General features: G+C 56.7%; 1 protein-coding gene across 2 annotated transcripts in view; it reads left to right on the top strand.

Annotated features, from left to right (window-relative positions):
• The window catches only part of REXO1 (RNA exonuclease 1 homolog), a 30,183-nt gene extending 17,692 nt beyond the window's left edge, over positions 1-12,491 (top strand). Inside the window, exons 6-16 of one of the 2 annotated variants that reach the window (XM_082071855.1) lie at positions 213-350; positions 820-943; positions 1,964-2,077; positions 3,153-3,290; positions 5,205-5,318; positions 5,916-5,989; positions 6,344-6,454; positions 7,004-7,119; positions 7,276-7,414; positions 9,295-9,415; positions 10,313-12,491. In XM_082071855.1, coding sequence (XP_081927981.1) covers positions 213-350; positions 820-943; positions 1,964-2,077; positions 3,153-3,290; positions 5,205-5,318; positions 5,916-5,989; positions 6,344-6,454; positions 7,004-7,119; positions 7,276-7,414; positions 9,295-9,415; positions 10,313-10,401 — 1,278 coding nt within the window. In that variant the 3' untranslated portion in view covers positions 10,402-12,491. The remainder of the gene's footprint in view (positions 1-212; positions 351-819; positions 944-1,963; positions 2,078-3,152; positions 3,291-5,204; positions 5,319-5,915; positions 5,990-6,343; positions 6,455-7,003; positions 7,120-7,275; positions 7,415-9,294; positions 9,416-10,312) is intronic. The other variant, XM_082071856.1, reaches the window with a different exon arrangement.
• The last annotated feature ends 2,201 nt before the right edge of the window (positions 12,492-14,692 follow it).

The following is a 14,692-nucleotide window of genomic DNA, read 5'->3' as shown; positions in this document are numbered from 1 at the left end:
CGCGCGGTTGTTTTTTGAAGCACTTTGAATACTGAAGGTGGCACAAAAGCTTCAAGTGGCACTTTTAGTACCAGAAATGGTGGTGCTATGGTTACCTTGGGCAGATTCTCAGAAGGGAAGTCATGCCAGTGTTGCCGTAGGAAGTGTAAGAGTCTCAAAGCAACATCTGTAACCCTGAACAGCCTCGTTCTCTCTCTCTGTCTCATCTCTAGAGCACCAGCTTACAGAGGCCTGTTATTCCCACAGAGTTTGGCGCTAAAGTCCCAACAAACATTCGTCAGAGATATCTCAATCTCTTCATCGACGAGTGCCTGAAATTCTGCTCCTCGTCCCAGGAAGCGTTCGACAAGGTCTGTACTGCGCTTGCTTCTTGTGAATATAGTCAGGAAATAACGTGCTGAGACCTCCTAAAATTGTAGCAAACCTGGAAAACTGCCCTATCCACATAGAATTCTGTAGAGGCGACTGAAGTTAAACAATTCCAGACCATACAACAGAAAGTGTAAGGCCGGTGGGGATTTCCAGTAGGAAATTCCATCTTCCCCTGCATTCGGGAGGCGTGCGCAATCTTTTTAATAACCCCAGAGGAGGGACTTGTGGTGCAGCCGGACAAAAGGGCCCTTTGCTCTGGTACGGCAGCAAACGCCTCCAGGAGCCTGAAGTGTGAGCAGAGGTGAGTGTTTGAGGTGGATGTAGCTGGTAAACTCGCTGCTGGGGAGCTGTCACACTTGGATTCTGTATTTTAAGAGCCAAACGTTTCTCTTCTCCACAAGCAGTAGTGGAAAGAGAGTGTGTAGTGATGGATCGCGTTGTTTGCAGGCTCTGTCAGAAGAGAAGGTGGCTTATGAACGCAGCACCAGTCGCAACATCTACCTGAACGTGGCAGTGAACACGTTGAAGAAGCTCCGAAGCCTAGTGCCCAATTCCCCGTCCAGTGCGAACAGTACGTACCGCGGTCGTGGTGTGGTGACCGCAGCTCTGCTCGGATTAGAGGCCACAGAGAGAGGGACTTGTTGAAAAGACAGACCCATTTCTCAGAAGCATTATGCTGAAAGGCAAACAACTCCAGTTAGCTTTTTATAGCCTGGCAAGCTTTAATGGGCCTTCAAGAGGCAGGTCCTGCAGTGCTTTGTTGGCTCGCTCAGCCTAAATGGAGATAATGCCACATGGATTTTTTTTTTTAGCACAAGTTCTTTAAAATGAAAAGCCCCGCTAATGGAGTAACTTTCACATGATGCCTTCAAAGTGATAGACTCGTCCATCACCGCAGAAATCTGTTACACACATTAAGCTTCAAGAGAGAAACGAAGAGGGTTAAGACATTTCATTATTGGCTCTCGAGAGGGTACATTAAACAATCAATTTGTGCTGTTCTTGTGAATTTTTTCCCCCAGTCTCTTCCCTTTTCTCCCCTCCGTCTTCATTACCTTCACGGCCATTAGTCAGGCGGCTGGAGCGGGGAGGCCGGCCTTTAGAGAGGACTGCCAGCTAATGATTAGTACAAAGCACCCATGTGCCATTAGCCGATGTGCTGAGCGTATTCGCGGGTTCTGAGGCTGCTTTCGAACAGCTGAAAGATTCGGGGTGGGTCTGGGCTGCAGGGGCCTCGGAGCAGAGCTGCTCCCTGCAGGGGCCGATGCAGCAGGCGCCGCGGGTCACGCTCTGCTCTGCTCTGCTCTGTGCTCTCTTTGCTCTTGGTCAGAGGGAGCAGGTGGAGCTCCCAGAGTTCCAGAGCTGTAAAAGTGTCCTTTCTGCCCTTAAAAAACCAAAAAGTTGTAAACGCAGAACTGGAGGGAAAACGGTGGGCCACCACCTTCCATGTGCCAGTTTTTGGAGCTGAGCAGAGTTCAAGAGGACAAGCGGAGTCCTCCTTTTGCAATGTGTAGTGGCCCAAACTCTAGGAGTGAAGTTAATTACCCAGGTCTTACCTGATGTCTGTCCTGTTTTGCTCTTCTCGCTGCAGAGACGAGTAACAAGAAGGTGGTGTCCCACGAAGCTGTGCTGGGGGGGAAGCTCGCTGCTAAGACAAGCTTTACTCTGAACCGCTCGGGGAGCTTGAGAGCCGAGGATCTAACAGGTGAGACGCTGCTCCTGCGAGGCCGTAACCTGTGGAACGGCCTGGGACACCGCGGCCGGCAGGGCGGATCTGGCTGCCGCGCCGAGGGCTGCGCCGTGTCCGCTGCTGCCCGGCTGCGGCCCCGCTCCGGGGCGCTTCTCTGACCAGCACCTGCCCGCCTTGTTCGCTGGCGGAGCCCGCGTGGCTCTGGCGTAGCGTCAGTAACTGTTCTGAGCTGCCTCGTGTTTTGGGTGTTACCGATTTTCGGGCTTTTATTTCTGTCCGGGTGTAACTTTCCTGCCCTGCGGGTACTTCACAACTGCCTGTCAGACTGAAAGGCAAACTTACAGATATCTCCATCCGCTCCGCAGGGCTCATCTTCACATTGCAAATGTCATAGGAAGGTCATATTGTAGCCAGCGGATTGTGCCACAAGCGTTATTCATGTTGGCTCAAATCGGTTATGGGTGTTTTGGTTGCCAAGAGATGTAGGCAGATTGTTGAGGAGATCAGAGAAGAGACGGGGAGGCCGCAGAGCAGAATGAATTGACATGGAGAAAGCTTAAAAGGGCCTGGATAGCTCAGCTAAGCAACATCAAAGGGTACACAGCAATATTGGAAGGGCTTAACGGAGCAGCGAAAGAAGAGATATCGAGCAGAGTGCAAGAAGTTATAATTATTCTGTGAAATGAAACGAGCAGCCTGAAATCAGCAGCAGGAAGAAAGGCTCGATAATGAATTTTTTAGCTAGCTGTGGGTGGCCTTTGGGGGGTCGTCTTTGGGCTGCGTTAAAAAGTATCATTAGCATTTAAGACATGAAAATGGGAGAAGTCTCGGGTCACTAACAGAAAGGCCTGCAGCTGGAATCCTGTTCAGCCGTTTTCCAGACTTGATGCAGGTTGTCAAAGAGGTTAAAAATCACCTCTGCACCAAAAAATACTGCCCGGGCACCTACTTCTCTGTCGGTCCAGAGCAAAGGCGGTGGAAGCAAGTTTAGAACAGTGGGGGCCCTGCCAGGAGGCCTGATAAAGCAAAATCGGTAAAATAACCAGCCCGTACTTGGGTGATCTGTCTTCAGCGCTGTCTGTGTGTGCAGGAGCTGCCTTGTACCGGCGACTCAAGGAGTATCTCATGACCGAGGAGCAGCTGAAGGAGAACGGTTACCCCATGCCGCACCCGGAGAGGCCCGGCCGCGCCGTCCTCTTCACTGCGGAGGAGAAGAAAACGATGGACTGTAAGCTCTGCTGGCTCCTTCGTTCTGCAGGGTCTGCTAGACACATGGCAGCCGCAGGCGCCCGGGCCGCTGGCAGGTGGCCTTTGTGCGTAGAGAGATTCTCGGTCGCAGCGCGGAGCGTTTTCTGTGTTGCGACGGGTCTCCCTGGCCGTGAGCTGTCTGCGAGGGCAGCAGCGTGGCTGCAGACGGCCGCTGCCTTTCAAGAGGGCACCGGGCAGGACGGGCTGCGGTGCAGCAGGGTCAGACACACACGAGGGCACCGGGCAGGACGGGCTGCGGCGCAGCGGGATCAGACACACACGAGGGCACCGGGCAGGACGGGCTGCGGTGCAGCAGGGTCAGACACACACGAGGGCACCGGGCAGGACGGGCTGCGGCGCAGCAGGGTCAGACACACACGAGGGCACCGGGCAGGACGGGCTGCGGTGCAGCAGGGTCAGACACACACGAGGGCACCGGGCAGGACGGGCTGCGGTGCAGCAGGGTCAGACACACACGAGGGCACCGGGCAGGACGGGCTGCGGTGCAGCAGGGTCAGACACACACGAGGGCACCAGGCAGGACGGGCTGCGGTGCAGCAGGGTCAGACACACACGAGGGCACCAGGCAGGACGGGCTGCGGTGCAGCGGGATCAGACACACACGAGGGCACCGGGCAGGACGGGCTCCGGTGCAGCAGGGTCAGACACACACGAGGGCACCGGGCAGGACGGGCTGCGGTGCAGCAGGGTCGGACACACACGAGGATGTGCCGCACTCCTCTGGGCGTCTCTTTGGAGAGACCTCGCTGAAGTGTGTTAAGTGCTCATCCGTGTTAACACCTTGTGTCTACATTTGTCCTGCGCTTGCTGAGGCAGCCTGGGAAAGCTCTCGCATTAACACTGTCGAACACTGGGTTTGTCAGAGCCCTTTTCTCCAGTTGACCAGCCAGCTCCTATGTATGATTCTGAGATCATGTTCATTGCTCTGTTTGTGCAGTTTCCTGCAGATGTTGCAGGTTCTTTCAATTTGTTTTTATCTAACTAAAGCTATTGCTAGCCTGTTAATGCTGCAACCACGGTCAGGGGACAAAGTGGTCTAGACTGGTGTAACAGAGCCGGGAATGTGCCGGCAGGTTCAGTGTTGGCAGTGGAGCTCGGGGAACCGCACGGACCTGAGGAGCAGGGCGGGCGGCTCCCTGACGGGCTGTGCCGGAAGCGTCCCCTGTTCGGATGCTGGAGAATCCCCACAGAAACTGTGCCCAGGAAGAACTTGAATGTCATTTAGAAGTGACAAGGCACAGACCCCTGGAAACCAGGCTTCATTAGCTCTGGTGTGCAAGGAATGACTTATTTTTCCTGTTTCTTAAAATAACTGTGTTAGAGTACAAGATAATTTGATGTGGATGGAGAAACAATGCAGCAAATGTTGATGTGAACTGTGGTGGGGCTGATGTTGTGCACCAAAACCAGTGGAGAGCCTGAGGTTGCGCCGGGGAGGTTGAGGTTGGATTTAGGAACAGTTTCTTCCCCAAAGGGCTGTGGGGCATTGAACAGGCTGCCCAGGGCAGTGCTGGAGTCACCATCCCTGGAGGGCTGGACAGACGGACATGAGGTTCTCAGGACATGGGGCAGGGACAGGGTGGGTTATGGTTGGACTTGATCATCTTGAGGGGCTTTTCCAACCCAAATGATTCTGTGATTCTGTGTTTGCCTCTGAGAAGTGTTTGAAGGGCAAATGCTACCGGGCTGCATTTTCAGAGGGATTGCTGCATCTTTATGGGAGTTTGAAACAACACTTGGAATCCTTTTTAAGAGGAAAAGTTGTTTCATCGGCATTCGGGGCTTGGGTGATTCTGATTTACTGTGCTTTGGCCAGGTTTAGCAGGTGGAGGGTTTCAAGTGACCCGTCTCTTGCCTCTCTCCTCTCTTCAAGCCTCCTGCAGGGTTTGCTGTCGCTGTGGCACCGAGTACATGGTCTCGGCCTCCGGAAGCTGCATTCGCAAGGAGGAGTGTGTCCATCACTGGGGACGGCTGCGCAAACAGAGAGGTGGGTTCCGATGCGCCTCCTCACCGGCCGTGCTGCGGACAGTCTGCCCCTGTGCTGCTGTGAACGTCTGTGGGTGTGGGGCTGGTCCTGCTCCCCGGCTGTGACAGTTCCCAGCTGTGTCACTGGGTGGCCCTGCTGCTGCTGAAATCGCCCTGCAAAGAGCTGCTGGGGAGAACGGGAGGCTGGGCTGGAGCCGAGACTGTTCATCGGTGTTTAAAACAAGGAAACCAAACCAAACCCCCGTCCTGTGCCTTTTGAAGAAATGGGTCTTTCCGGGAGCTGACCTGGGGCACTGGGTGTCTGTCACTGCCCAGCGGAGTTTGCTGCTCTGGGTCGGGTTCATTTGCAGCACGACACTAACCTGCTTTGAGCTCTGCTCTGCGTTTCCGTCACCCGGGTGGCTTCTGGAGTTTGTCTGGCTGAGTAACAGAGGCTTAAACTCTTTAGATCACTCGTGCAAATCCATTCTTATTTTTCACCTTTGTCTGACGTATAATTGTTGCTGTGCTCATCCAGGATATCTCCGCATGCGAGAGCTGAACTTTGTCTCTCGTTAACAGGATTCTTCTCTTTGACTCTTTCTCTCCTCTCTTTCAGTGCCGGGCGGATGGGAAACTCACTACAGCTGCTGCTCGGGAGCTGTGGGCTCACCGGGCTGCCAGGTCGCTAAGGTAGGTGATTGAGCAACACCTTTTTATTCGCAGTGACATTTGTCCTCCGCTTACAGATGTGATGGTTGTGTAATCATTGCTTAAGCTTCTAGAAGAATGGCAGCTTGCCTTACTGAGGGGAGACAAGTGCTTCTTAAATAACTTTCGCTGTGCAAAGGTAGGAACATTTGGTTTTTGGCAGGAAAGAAGAGATTCATCTCTCTGGAGTGAGGTGGTTTCATTTATTCTAAGCAAATGCCAGTGGATTAAGCTGCCCAGCAAAGGCTCAGATACTGAGTTCTTTAGGGAAACATTGAGGAAGTGAGAAATAAGGCATGGAACGCTTTTATTCTGAGGCATCTTCTTTCCTTTAAGCAACACGTCCACGACGGGCGGAAGGAGAGCCTGGACGGCTTCGTGAAGACGTTTGAGAAGCTGCCTACGACCGACGGCTACCCTGGAATCTACGCGCTGGACTGCGAAATGGTGGGTCCCTGATGGCGGGGCAGTGCACGAGCCAAATGAAGCTTTGTGAGGAAGAGCAGGGTGTGATACAAGTGGCTGAAGAAAAGCTGTTTCCCCACCATCATCCTTCCTTTCTGCTGGGGACTCAAAATCGTAGTAGTCTTACACATTTAAATTAGAAGCACAGAATCATTTTGGTTGAAAAATACCCTCAAGATCATGGAGTCCAACCATAACCCACCCCGTTCCTGCCCCGTGTCCTGAGAACCTCGTGTCCGTCTGTCCAGCCCTCCAGGGCTGGTGACTCCAGCACTGCCCTGGGCAGCCTGTTCAATGCCCCACAGCCCTTTGGGGAAGAAACTGTTCCCAGATCCAACCTCAACCTCCCCTGGCGCCACTTGAGGCCGTTTCCTCTGCTCCTGGCGCTTGTTCCTGGGGAGCAGAGCCCGACCCCCCTGGCTCCTGGATCTGCTGCGTTTTGGGAGCTGGAGCCGTTCGACGAGCGGCTCTGTCGATCCCGTGCTGTGGTCGGCGTGTGCTTGACTTTCACGTTTGCTCTGTTCCTTGCAGTGCTACACTAAGCAAGGACTGGAGCTGACAAGAGTAACTGTGATCAACTCAGACCTGAAAGTGGTTTATGACACCTTTGTCAAACCCGACACCAAGGTGGTGGACTACAACACCAGGTAAGAACAGTCTTGTGCTCAGAATCAGGAGTCTGGGGGGAATGGTTGGCAGTGCTTGTGAATTCCACTGACCACCACTTCCTAGTCGATGAGACGCTTTGGGTCTTGCGGAGTTGGCTCAGTGAGGAAGCTTTCCGTCCTGCTCTGGCTCTGCAGGTTCTCAGGTGTGACAGAAGAGGACCTGGAGAACACAAGCATCACCCTGCGGGACGTCCAGGCCGTCCTACTGAACATGTTCAGTGCAGACACCATATTGATAGGGCACAGCTTGGAAAGCGACTTATTTGCACTAAAGGTAATTCGTGTGTCTTGTGTTTCATCCCTCTCTGGTTCTTTCCCACCTGGTGTGTTTTACGTTTAGGAACTGTTTGTTCCCGTCTCTGCTCTCCTCTGCCCTCCGCTCCGAACGTGAATCCCCAGGGCTTGTTTGGGGTCGCAAGGAAGCGTGCAGCAGGCAGAGCGGAGGCTTCGGCTGTGCTCACAAGCCAGAACCTCCCGCAGCCGTTCTTTACCGCACAGCTTCTGTGATGGAGAAGCCGAGGCTGCCAGCCCCCGCCGGTGCTTTGGAAGAGGGAGCTTTTAGTGCCCGCGCAGCGCTTTACCTCTCCGGCACCCTTTATCCCAGCCTCTCGGAGAGTTCGTCATCATCATCAAAAAATTATTTGCAGTTTTATCAGCACGGGATGACTGCGTTGGCCTCTTAAAGGCACGATTTTCCCTCAGGGTCGCAGATGCTGCCAAGAGAACGAACCCGAGAGCCATATAGCAGAGCGTGACAGGCGGTGACATGTCAAGTCGTAATGTCTGAAGGCTGTGGCAGTAAAGTCGACATCTCGCTAATGGCCACGGCAAGCTCCAAATGCTGATAGCATTTCCATTTTTATTTAAAGCTATATTATCCTGCTTCCTCAGTCTTCCTGATCTACATAAATAATTATCATTGTGCCTGGGCGGGTGCCAAACTTGGCTGCAGTCTCAGAGAGATTATCCATAATGTTGGCAGTTTTATACTCCAAAGAGCATAGCAGGTTGTTTCTGTTAAACCACAGCTGTTCTCAGGCATCTACGGAGCTGGGCTGTGGAACTATTACTGACGGGATGATCTGGGTCCTGTCTGAGTCATCCTGTGCCGAGACTTGCAGAGTCGTCTTTTGGTCAGGCACACAGGTTTATCTCTTAGACCCGGCACTTTACTCCTGTGCTGGAGATACGGGACTGCCTTCATCCACGTTCCTTCAGCTCGCGCTGAACGCGTATTCCTGGCAACAGAAGATTAATCTCGTCTTAGCCTGAGAGTAACAAATTAGTATTTAAAATAAGCCAGCTTGCCCCATGGTTATGGATTCTGTTGGACCTTTTGGTGCCGCCCAGGCCCCTTGGCACAGTGCAGGTGACGCGGTGACCTGTTCAGCATCCTCAGTTCCTCCAGCGTGATGCCACTTCGTACCTGGAGGACAGCAAACCTCTGGCCTCTCCTGTGTCCCTGGGCACTTTGACATGGGACCCGCCAGGGCCTCCCCCCGTCCCCCGTGGGGATCCTTACACCCACAAGTTCAGATCTCCCTTTCCCATCTCGTCCTTGCTAAGCCAGCGCTGTTATAAACTTCCTGTTGACTCGCTGCTGCGGGCCCGAGGTTTCCAGGGTGGTTTGCGCCTGGAAGCTCAGGCTTCTTGTGTAGCAGCAGCGTGATGTACAGCGGGGTGGGTACGGTTTGACTTGCACATCCTTCCGCTTCGCTCCACATCTTGAGAAGCAGTTGAAAGGTTCTTAGAAGCTTTGTGGGGTCAACTGGTTCCTCGGCTTAGTTTTTTGTTGCGAAAGACACTCTCAGAGCTGCGCCAGCTTCTCCAGGGTGTTGAGGGTTGGCCTGGCCTGGCATTTGAGTTGTGCAAGCTGAGTCAGCCCTGAATTTCGGCCGCCCTGGCCGTGCGGTGCCGGGTTGGGGCGGGCGCGCAGGCCGGCCGGGCTCCGGGAGCTCGTGCGCGCGCGTCCTTCGGCGGGAGTCGGCTGGTTCAGCCACGGCCTCTTGCGAGACTGGTTGGGTCGGAGCCGGGCGATTACATGACGCAGAGCCTGACCCAAGATTTGCTGCGTGGTTAATCCTGAGGAGTGTCTGTCCCTTCGGAAGAGGGAAAATAACTCCGTTGTTTGTTTTTCATGCTTCCTCCCTGCAGCTTATCCATGGCACCGTGGTGGATACCGCCATCGTCTTTCCTCACCGGCTGGGCTTGCCGTACAAACGGGCTCTCCGGACGCTGATGGCAGACTACCTCAAGCGCATCATCCAGGACAACGGTGAGACCAAGGGGGAGCTGAGAGCGAGGGTCTCGTGTCCCGTCCAGCTGGATGTGGGCGCCTTGTTCCTGCCTTCCTCTGCTCTCCTTGAGCCCCATCCTCTTGCTCCTGAGCTTTTCTTTTTCCTGTATAGTGTCTGGCAGTAGCTGTGAACGGGCCAGTGTGTGAGGTTTGAGTTTAAACGCTGTTCTGAGGAACAGCATCACTTGCTGCTTCCCTCTCTGTGTCACCTGGGGACCACAGAGGGCTGTGAGAAGGCCAGAGGCAGCTCTGTCAAGGCCATGTCACACCTTCCCTTCTCTCTCTGGCAAACTCCGATTGATCTTTCTGTTTGAAGCGATTGGAGGAAGGAATTGTTGTCCTGAGGGTGGTGAGAGCCTGGCCCAGGTTCCCAGAGAGGTGGTGGATGAACCATCCCTGAGACACCCCAGGCCAGGCTGGACGGGGTCTGAGCGCCCTGAGCTGGTGACGATGTCCCTGTCATGGCGGGGGGCACTGGGGAGCGGGGAAGGGCCCTCCAACCCAAACTATTCCGTGATATTTTTTCCACCTTCCTCGAGTACTTTGCAAACAGGTTGCTGGAGAAACTGAGGCCTCCGAGCAGGTGCTCTGTGACCTGAGGGCCTGCAGATTAGCAGAACTTCAGCCCTTAATTTAAATGGGAATGGTGTCAGGCTGAAGTCCGGCAAAAAATGTGTTTAGTGGAAATTCATCTACTTGGAACCTGTCGCTGTGGCTCACGGTGATCACGGATGCTCCGCGGTTGCCGTGGCAGAGGGTGACGAGCAGCTGGGCCAGCGGTGCCGGGCAGGAGCTTGTTTGGGAATTTTCGGCCGTGCTTTGTGCGGGGGCTGCCCAGGCCGGGGGTCACCGCCCTCCTTGTCTTTCTGTCCCCAGTGGAAGGACACGACTCCAGCGAGGACGCCCGAGCTTGCATGGAGCTGATGGTCTGGAAGATCAAAGAAGACGCTAAAGTGAAACGATGACTCGCGCTTTCTCTCTCTCCTGTTCCTCCTCCACCTCTTGAAGCAGTGCAATAAATGCTCAGAGTAACACTGTCCACCGTACGCAGCCGCATGCCACGCCAGCCTCCCCGCGCACCTCAGGTACCCACGGGCCGCCAGGGCCGCTGCCGGCGCGGCCAGCGGCACCGGCTCTGCCGTGTCCAGGTAGCGGCTCTCGGATCCTCTTCGCTCCACCCGAGGGATGTTCTGTGGTACAGTTGCCTCGTAGGCGCATGGCAAGGTGGTTTTGAGTAGCACGGCCAGAGAGAACATCTTGGTTCCTAGGAGAAGCTTTTAGAGATACGTACAGAGAGATCTTTCTGGGTCAGTTAAAGGTAGATCGTTTTCTTTTTTTTCCAAATGTTACTTAAATTGCCTCTGTCCTCCAAAGCTGGTGGGTTCCTGCAGTGTTTGGAGATGAGGGGAAATGGAAGAAAGTTGGGCAAGAAGCTGTAAAGTGAAGGGATTGCATGGCTGATGTGCGAGGGGTGGCGAGAGCTGAGGACCTGAGAACATGCTGGAGCGGAGCAGGACGCCGGAGCCGCGAGGAGCGAGATAGGGCCAGGGGAGTTCCCGCCTGCTGCCGCCCAGGTGATCTGCCGAGCGGGGGCCGGTGTCCCCGTGGCGCCATCGCTGCGAAGGGCGAAACACGAGGGTCAGACCTTGCTCAGACCTCAGGGCGTCATAGTGAGACAAGGACAGCAGGACTGGGACAAACGGGGCTCCCTGGGCCGAGCAGCAGCTTTCCAGTGGTGCGAGCGGCATCGTGTCTGCGGCTGGAACAAGCTGTCCTGACCCTGGGCTTCCATCGCGGCTCCAGCGAGTTCATTTGTAGGGATCGGGGTTTTGGGGGCGCCTCGGGGTGGCCCCTGCCAGCCCGCAGGACTGTCCCGGTCTGTCCCTGCGCGGGCACTCGCTGCAGGCCAGAGCAAAAGCAATAGTTGAAAGTTGTTCTTCTAAACTAGTTTACATGTTGGGTGTTTTAAGAAAGAGAGCAAAAGCCCCAGTTTCCGCCCCCCGGACAAGAGCAGCTGTTGAGAGCGTCTCTGTCGCATTTTGGTGACTGGGGCAGACTGGCTGGTTGTGGGGTCTCTGCCCCGGCCCCGCTGCTGCTGGGGACGACAGAGCTGGTTGAACGGTCCCTGATGGGTGAGGTCCCGTAGCAGCAGCCCAGCCCCATTACAGCCGGTGGTCTGAGCAGCGATCGCCGCGTCCTCCCCAGCGGGAGCGGTGTCACTGCCCAGCCCCGGTGTCCTCGGAGGTGACGATGTGGCTTCCTGACCCCTGCCTGAAGCCACCAGGAGCAGAGGGGACATAAAAGCTCTTGTTGTTGTGAGCCCTGCTGTGTTTCCTCTGGCGGGCGGTGCCACAGGCTCCCAGCCTCTTTGTTACCCAGATTTTGGGCTGTGAGCCTTCCCCGCTGCTCGCAGGGCACGTCCGTCCCGCTCTCCTCGCAGCCTCCCTCCCGTCTCCAGGACACCTTGTCGGTCCCCTGTGCCATCGCTGCTCCTGGGCCGGGCAGAGACGCAGCCTGTTCAGGGAGAGGTTGATTCCCGCTCCGGCCTCTCCCTTGTCTGTCTCCCGTTTATCGTCACCCCGGCTGCAGCAGCAGAGCGAACACGGAGCGTTCTGCCCGTTCCCCGTGCAGCCTGTGAGGTTTTGCATCCAGCTCTTGCTTCGGGGTCCCACGGTTACCCGACGGGTGGTCCCGGCAGCCGCCGGCACGTTCCCAGCGCGGCCCCGCGGTGCCGCGGTCCTGCCGGAGCCGGGGGCTCGGCCCCGTCCGCCGCCCGCGCGGGGGGGCAGGACGTGTCAGCGGGTCCTGCCGGCCCAGGGACCGCGGGCACTCCCCTCTGTTCCCACGGTTCAGCTGAGACCCCCTGGAATGAGGCTGGCGGGGCGGGGGCTGCGGGACCGCGTCCCCCCGCGTGGGGCAGAGCGAGCGCCAGACCCGGCACCGTAACACTGTAAAACCAGAGGTTTGTGGTTGGTAAGAGGTTTTTGGGTTGTACGTAATTATTGTAACCTGTAACTTTTTTGTAATTGTTTTTAATAAAAGGGTGTTGACTAGATGCATGTTCCTGAGTCTGGGTCTGGGTCTGGGTCTGCTCTGCCGGCGGCCGGATCGGGGACGGAGGGGCTGGAGCGTCCTGGAGGCGGGAGGACCTGGCAGGTGCCCCTGGAGCAGCCACTGGGATTTCTCCGTGTCCTCACAAAGGTTGTGCCCCAGATCCTGGGGCAGTTCTGGGCCCCTCGCGCCAGGAAAGAGCTTGAGGTGCTGAGCGAGTGGAGAGAAGGGAACGGAGCTGGTGAGGGGCTGGAGCACAAGGGTGATGGAGCGGCTGAGGGACCTGGGGGGCTCAGCTGGAGAACAGGAGCTGAGGGGAGACCTTCTGATCTCTGAACTGCCTGAAAGGAGCTTGGAGCCAGGGGGGTCGGGCTCTGCTCCCCAGGAACAAGCGCCAGGAGCAGTGGAGATGGCGCGAGCCCAGGAACGCCGGCGCCCGCCTCCGCTCCCACCGCCCGACCAGGCTGCGCCGGAGCCCGTATCAATCTCGCAAATGGGGCAGGAATTAAAGTGCCAAGCAAAGGAGCTGAGTCAGCACGGAGGAAGAGGTGAAGGTAAAAAGTTCAAATAAAAAAATAATAGGCTATTAGATGACCTCACTGGCAATGTGTTTTATTTAACGCGACGGTGATGGCTTGGCGATGGCAGTGGTTACTTAGGGTGCTATCAAAGTCGCAGCTGACCTGTGTTCTCGGCACCTTTAGGGCTCTTAGAGGTGCTGCTGGGTGCCCTGAGCTCCAGCACTGACCTCCTGGCGCGTCCCTGTCCCTGCGGGGGTGGCCCCCTGGTGTCCCCTCTGCAGGCCCTTTCTGCCACGGTTACTGGGGACAAGGACCCCACGCGGCCCCAGGGCCAGGCGCCTCGGCTGCGCTGCTCCGTGCCTCAGTTTCCCCGGGGTGGCAGCGCCGCCCGTCCATCATCCATCACACAGTGACGGCCCCATCGTCATCTGCTGAGCCAGGACCGGAGTTTGGGGCGCTAAGGGGAGCCCAGGAGGTGGCGGCTGGAGGGGGGGGCTGCACGGGGCGAGATCGGCCCCGTCCCGCAGGGGAGCGTTTCTAAGTTAGTATTGTTGTTTCCTCTGAACAAATGGGGCTTCGCGGCTGCTCGGGCTGGAGCTGGGGGGGGTAAAAACAGGCTCAAAGGTTTAATTCTTCCCTGCACAAGGATCCGGCCACCGCTGCCACGGAGCAGCCCCCGCTGGGGTCCCCTGTGCCCCGGGAGGGGACGCGCTGGGACGGTCACCGCGGCGCCCGGTGGCATCCTGCGCCCCGGCGCTGGGCTGCGCGCAGCCTCCCGGCACTCTCTTAATTGCATGGGGGGGTTCAGCTAATTGCAGGGGGTGATTGATTGGTAAAAATGTCATCTTTGCCGGCCGCGGTTGCCGGGGTGAGCTCGGCCGTTCTCTGCCGGCGCTGTCAGTTCCCGGGTGCCCGGAGTCACCCGCCACGTGGTGCCGGAAACAGCGAGTGGCTGTGGCAGCGGGGGACGTGGAGGTTTGGGTGTCCCTGCCATGGCCAAGCGGCTGTCGGCCCTTCCTGGTGGTGCCGGTGTCACCTTTGTCCCAGGGTCTTCCCGGGGTTCCAGTGCTGCAGGTGCCACCAGGGCAGGGAGGCAGCACCGGGTAGGAGATGGCAAATGAGCCCCGAAACACCGAACTTCCTTGTGGACGCTGCTCCAGGACCCGGCACCGGCGCCGCGGGAGCTGCCGGGGTCGCCGTGGCGGTGGAGAAGCTGCCAGGGGACAGCAGGAGCTACAGGCAGGTGATGGGCTTGGGGACCGGGATGGGAGAAACTGCTTGTATGTGGGGACGGAGCTGGATCAATGTTAATTGTTGTGATTGCAAAAAGTCCCTTGCAGCGGGGTGGGAAGGACCCCACAATGGTCAAGGGTTGATGTTCCCCAGGAACAAGCGCCAGGAGCAGAGGAAACGGCCTCAAGTTGCCCAGGGGAGGTTGAGGTTGGATTTGGGAACAATTTCTTCCCCAAAGGGCTGTGGGGCATTGAACAGGCTGCCCAGGGCAGTGCTGGAGCCACCATCCCTGGAGGGCTGGACAGACGGACACGAGGTTCTCAGGACAGGGGGCAGGGATGGGGTGGGGAATGAGTGGACTCGATCTTTTCCAGCCAAACGATTCTGTGATTCCAAACCAGCTCGTGCCGCCGCTCGCCACCTTGGCGCGAGAATTCCCGACAACTCGATT

Source organism: Streptopelia decaocto, assembly GCF_964273445.1.
Source record: "Streptopelia decaocto genome assembly, chromosome: 24".
NCBI lineage: Eukaryota > Metazoa > Chordata > Aves > Columbiformes > Columbidae > Streptopelia > Streptopelia decaocto.
The sequence above is the reverse complement of the archived record's forward strand: the minus strand, read 5'-3'. Positions and strand labels throughout refer to the sequence as shown.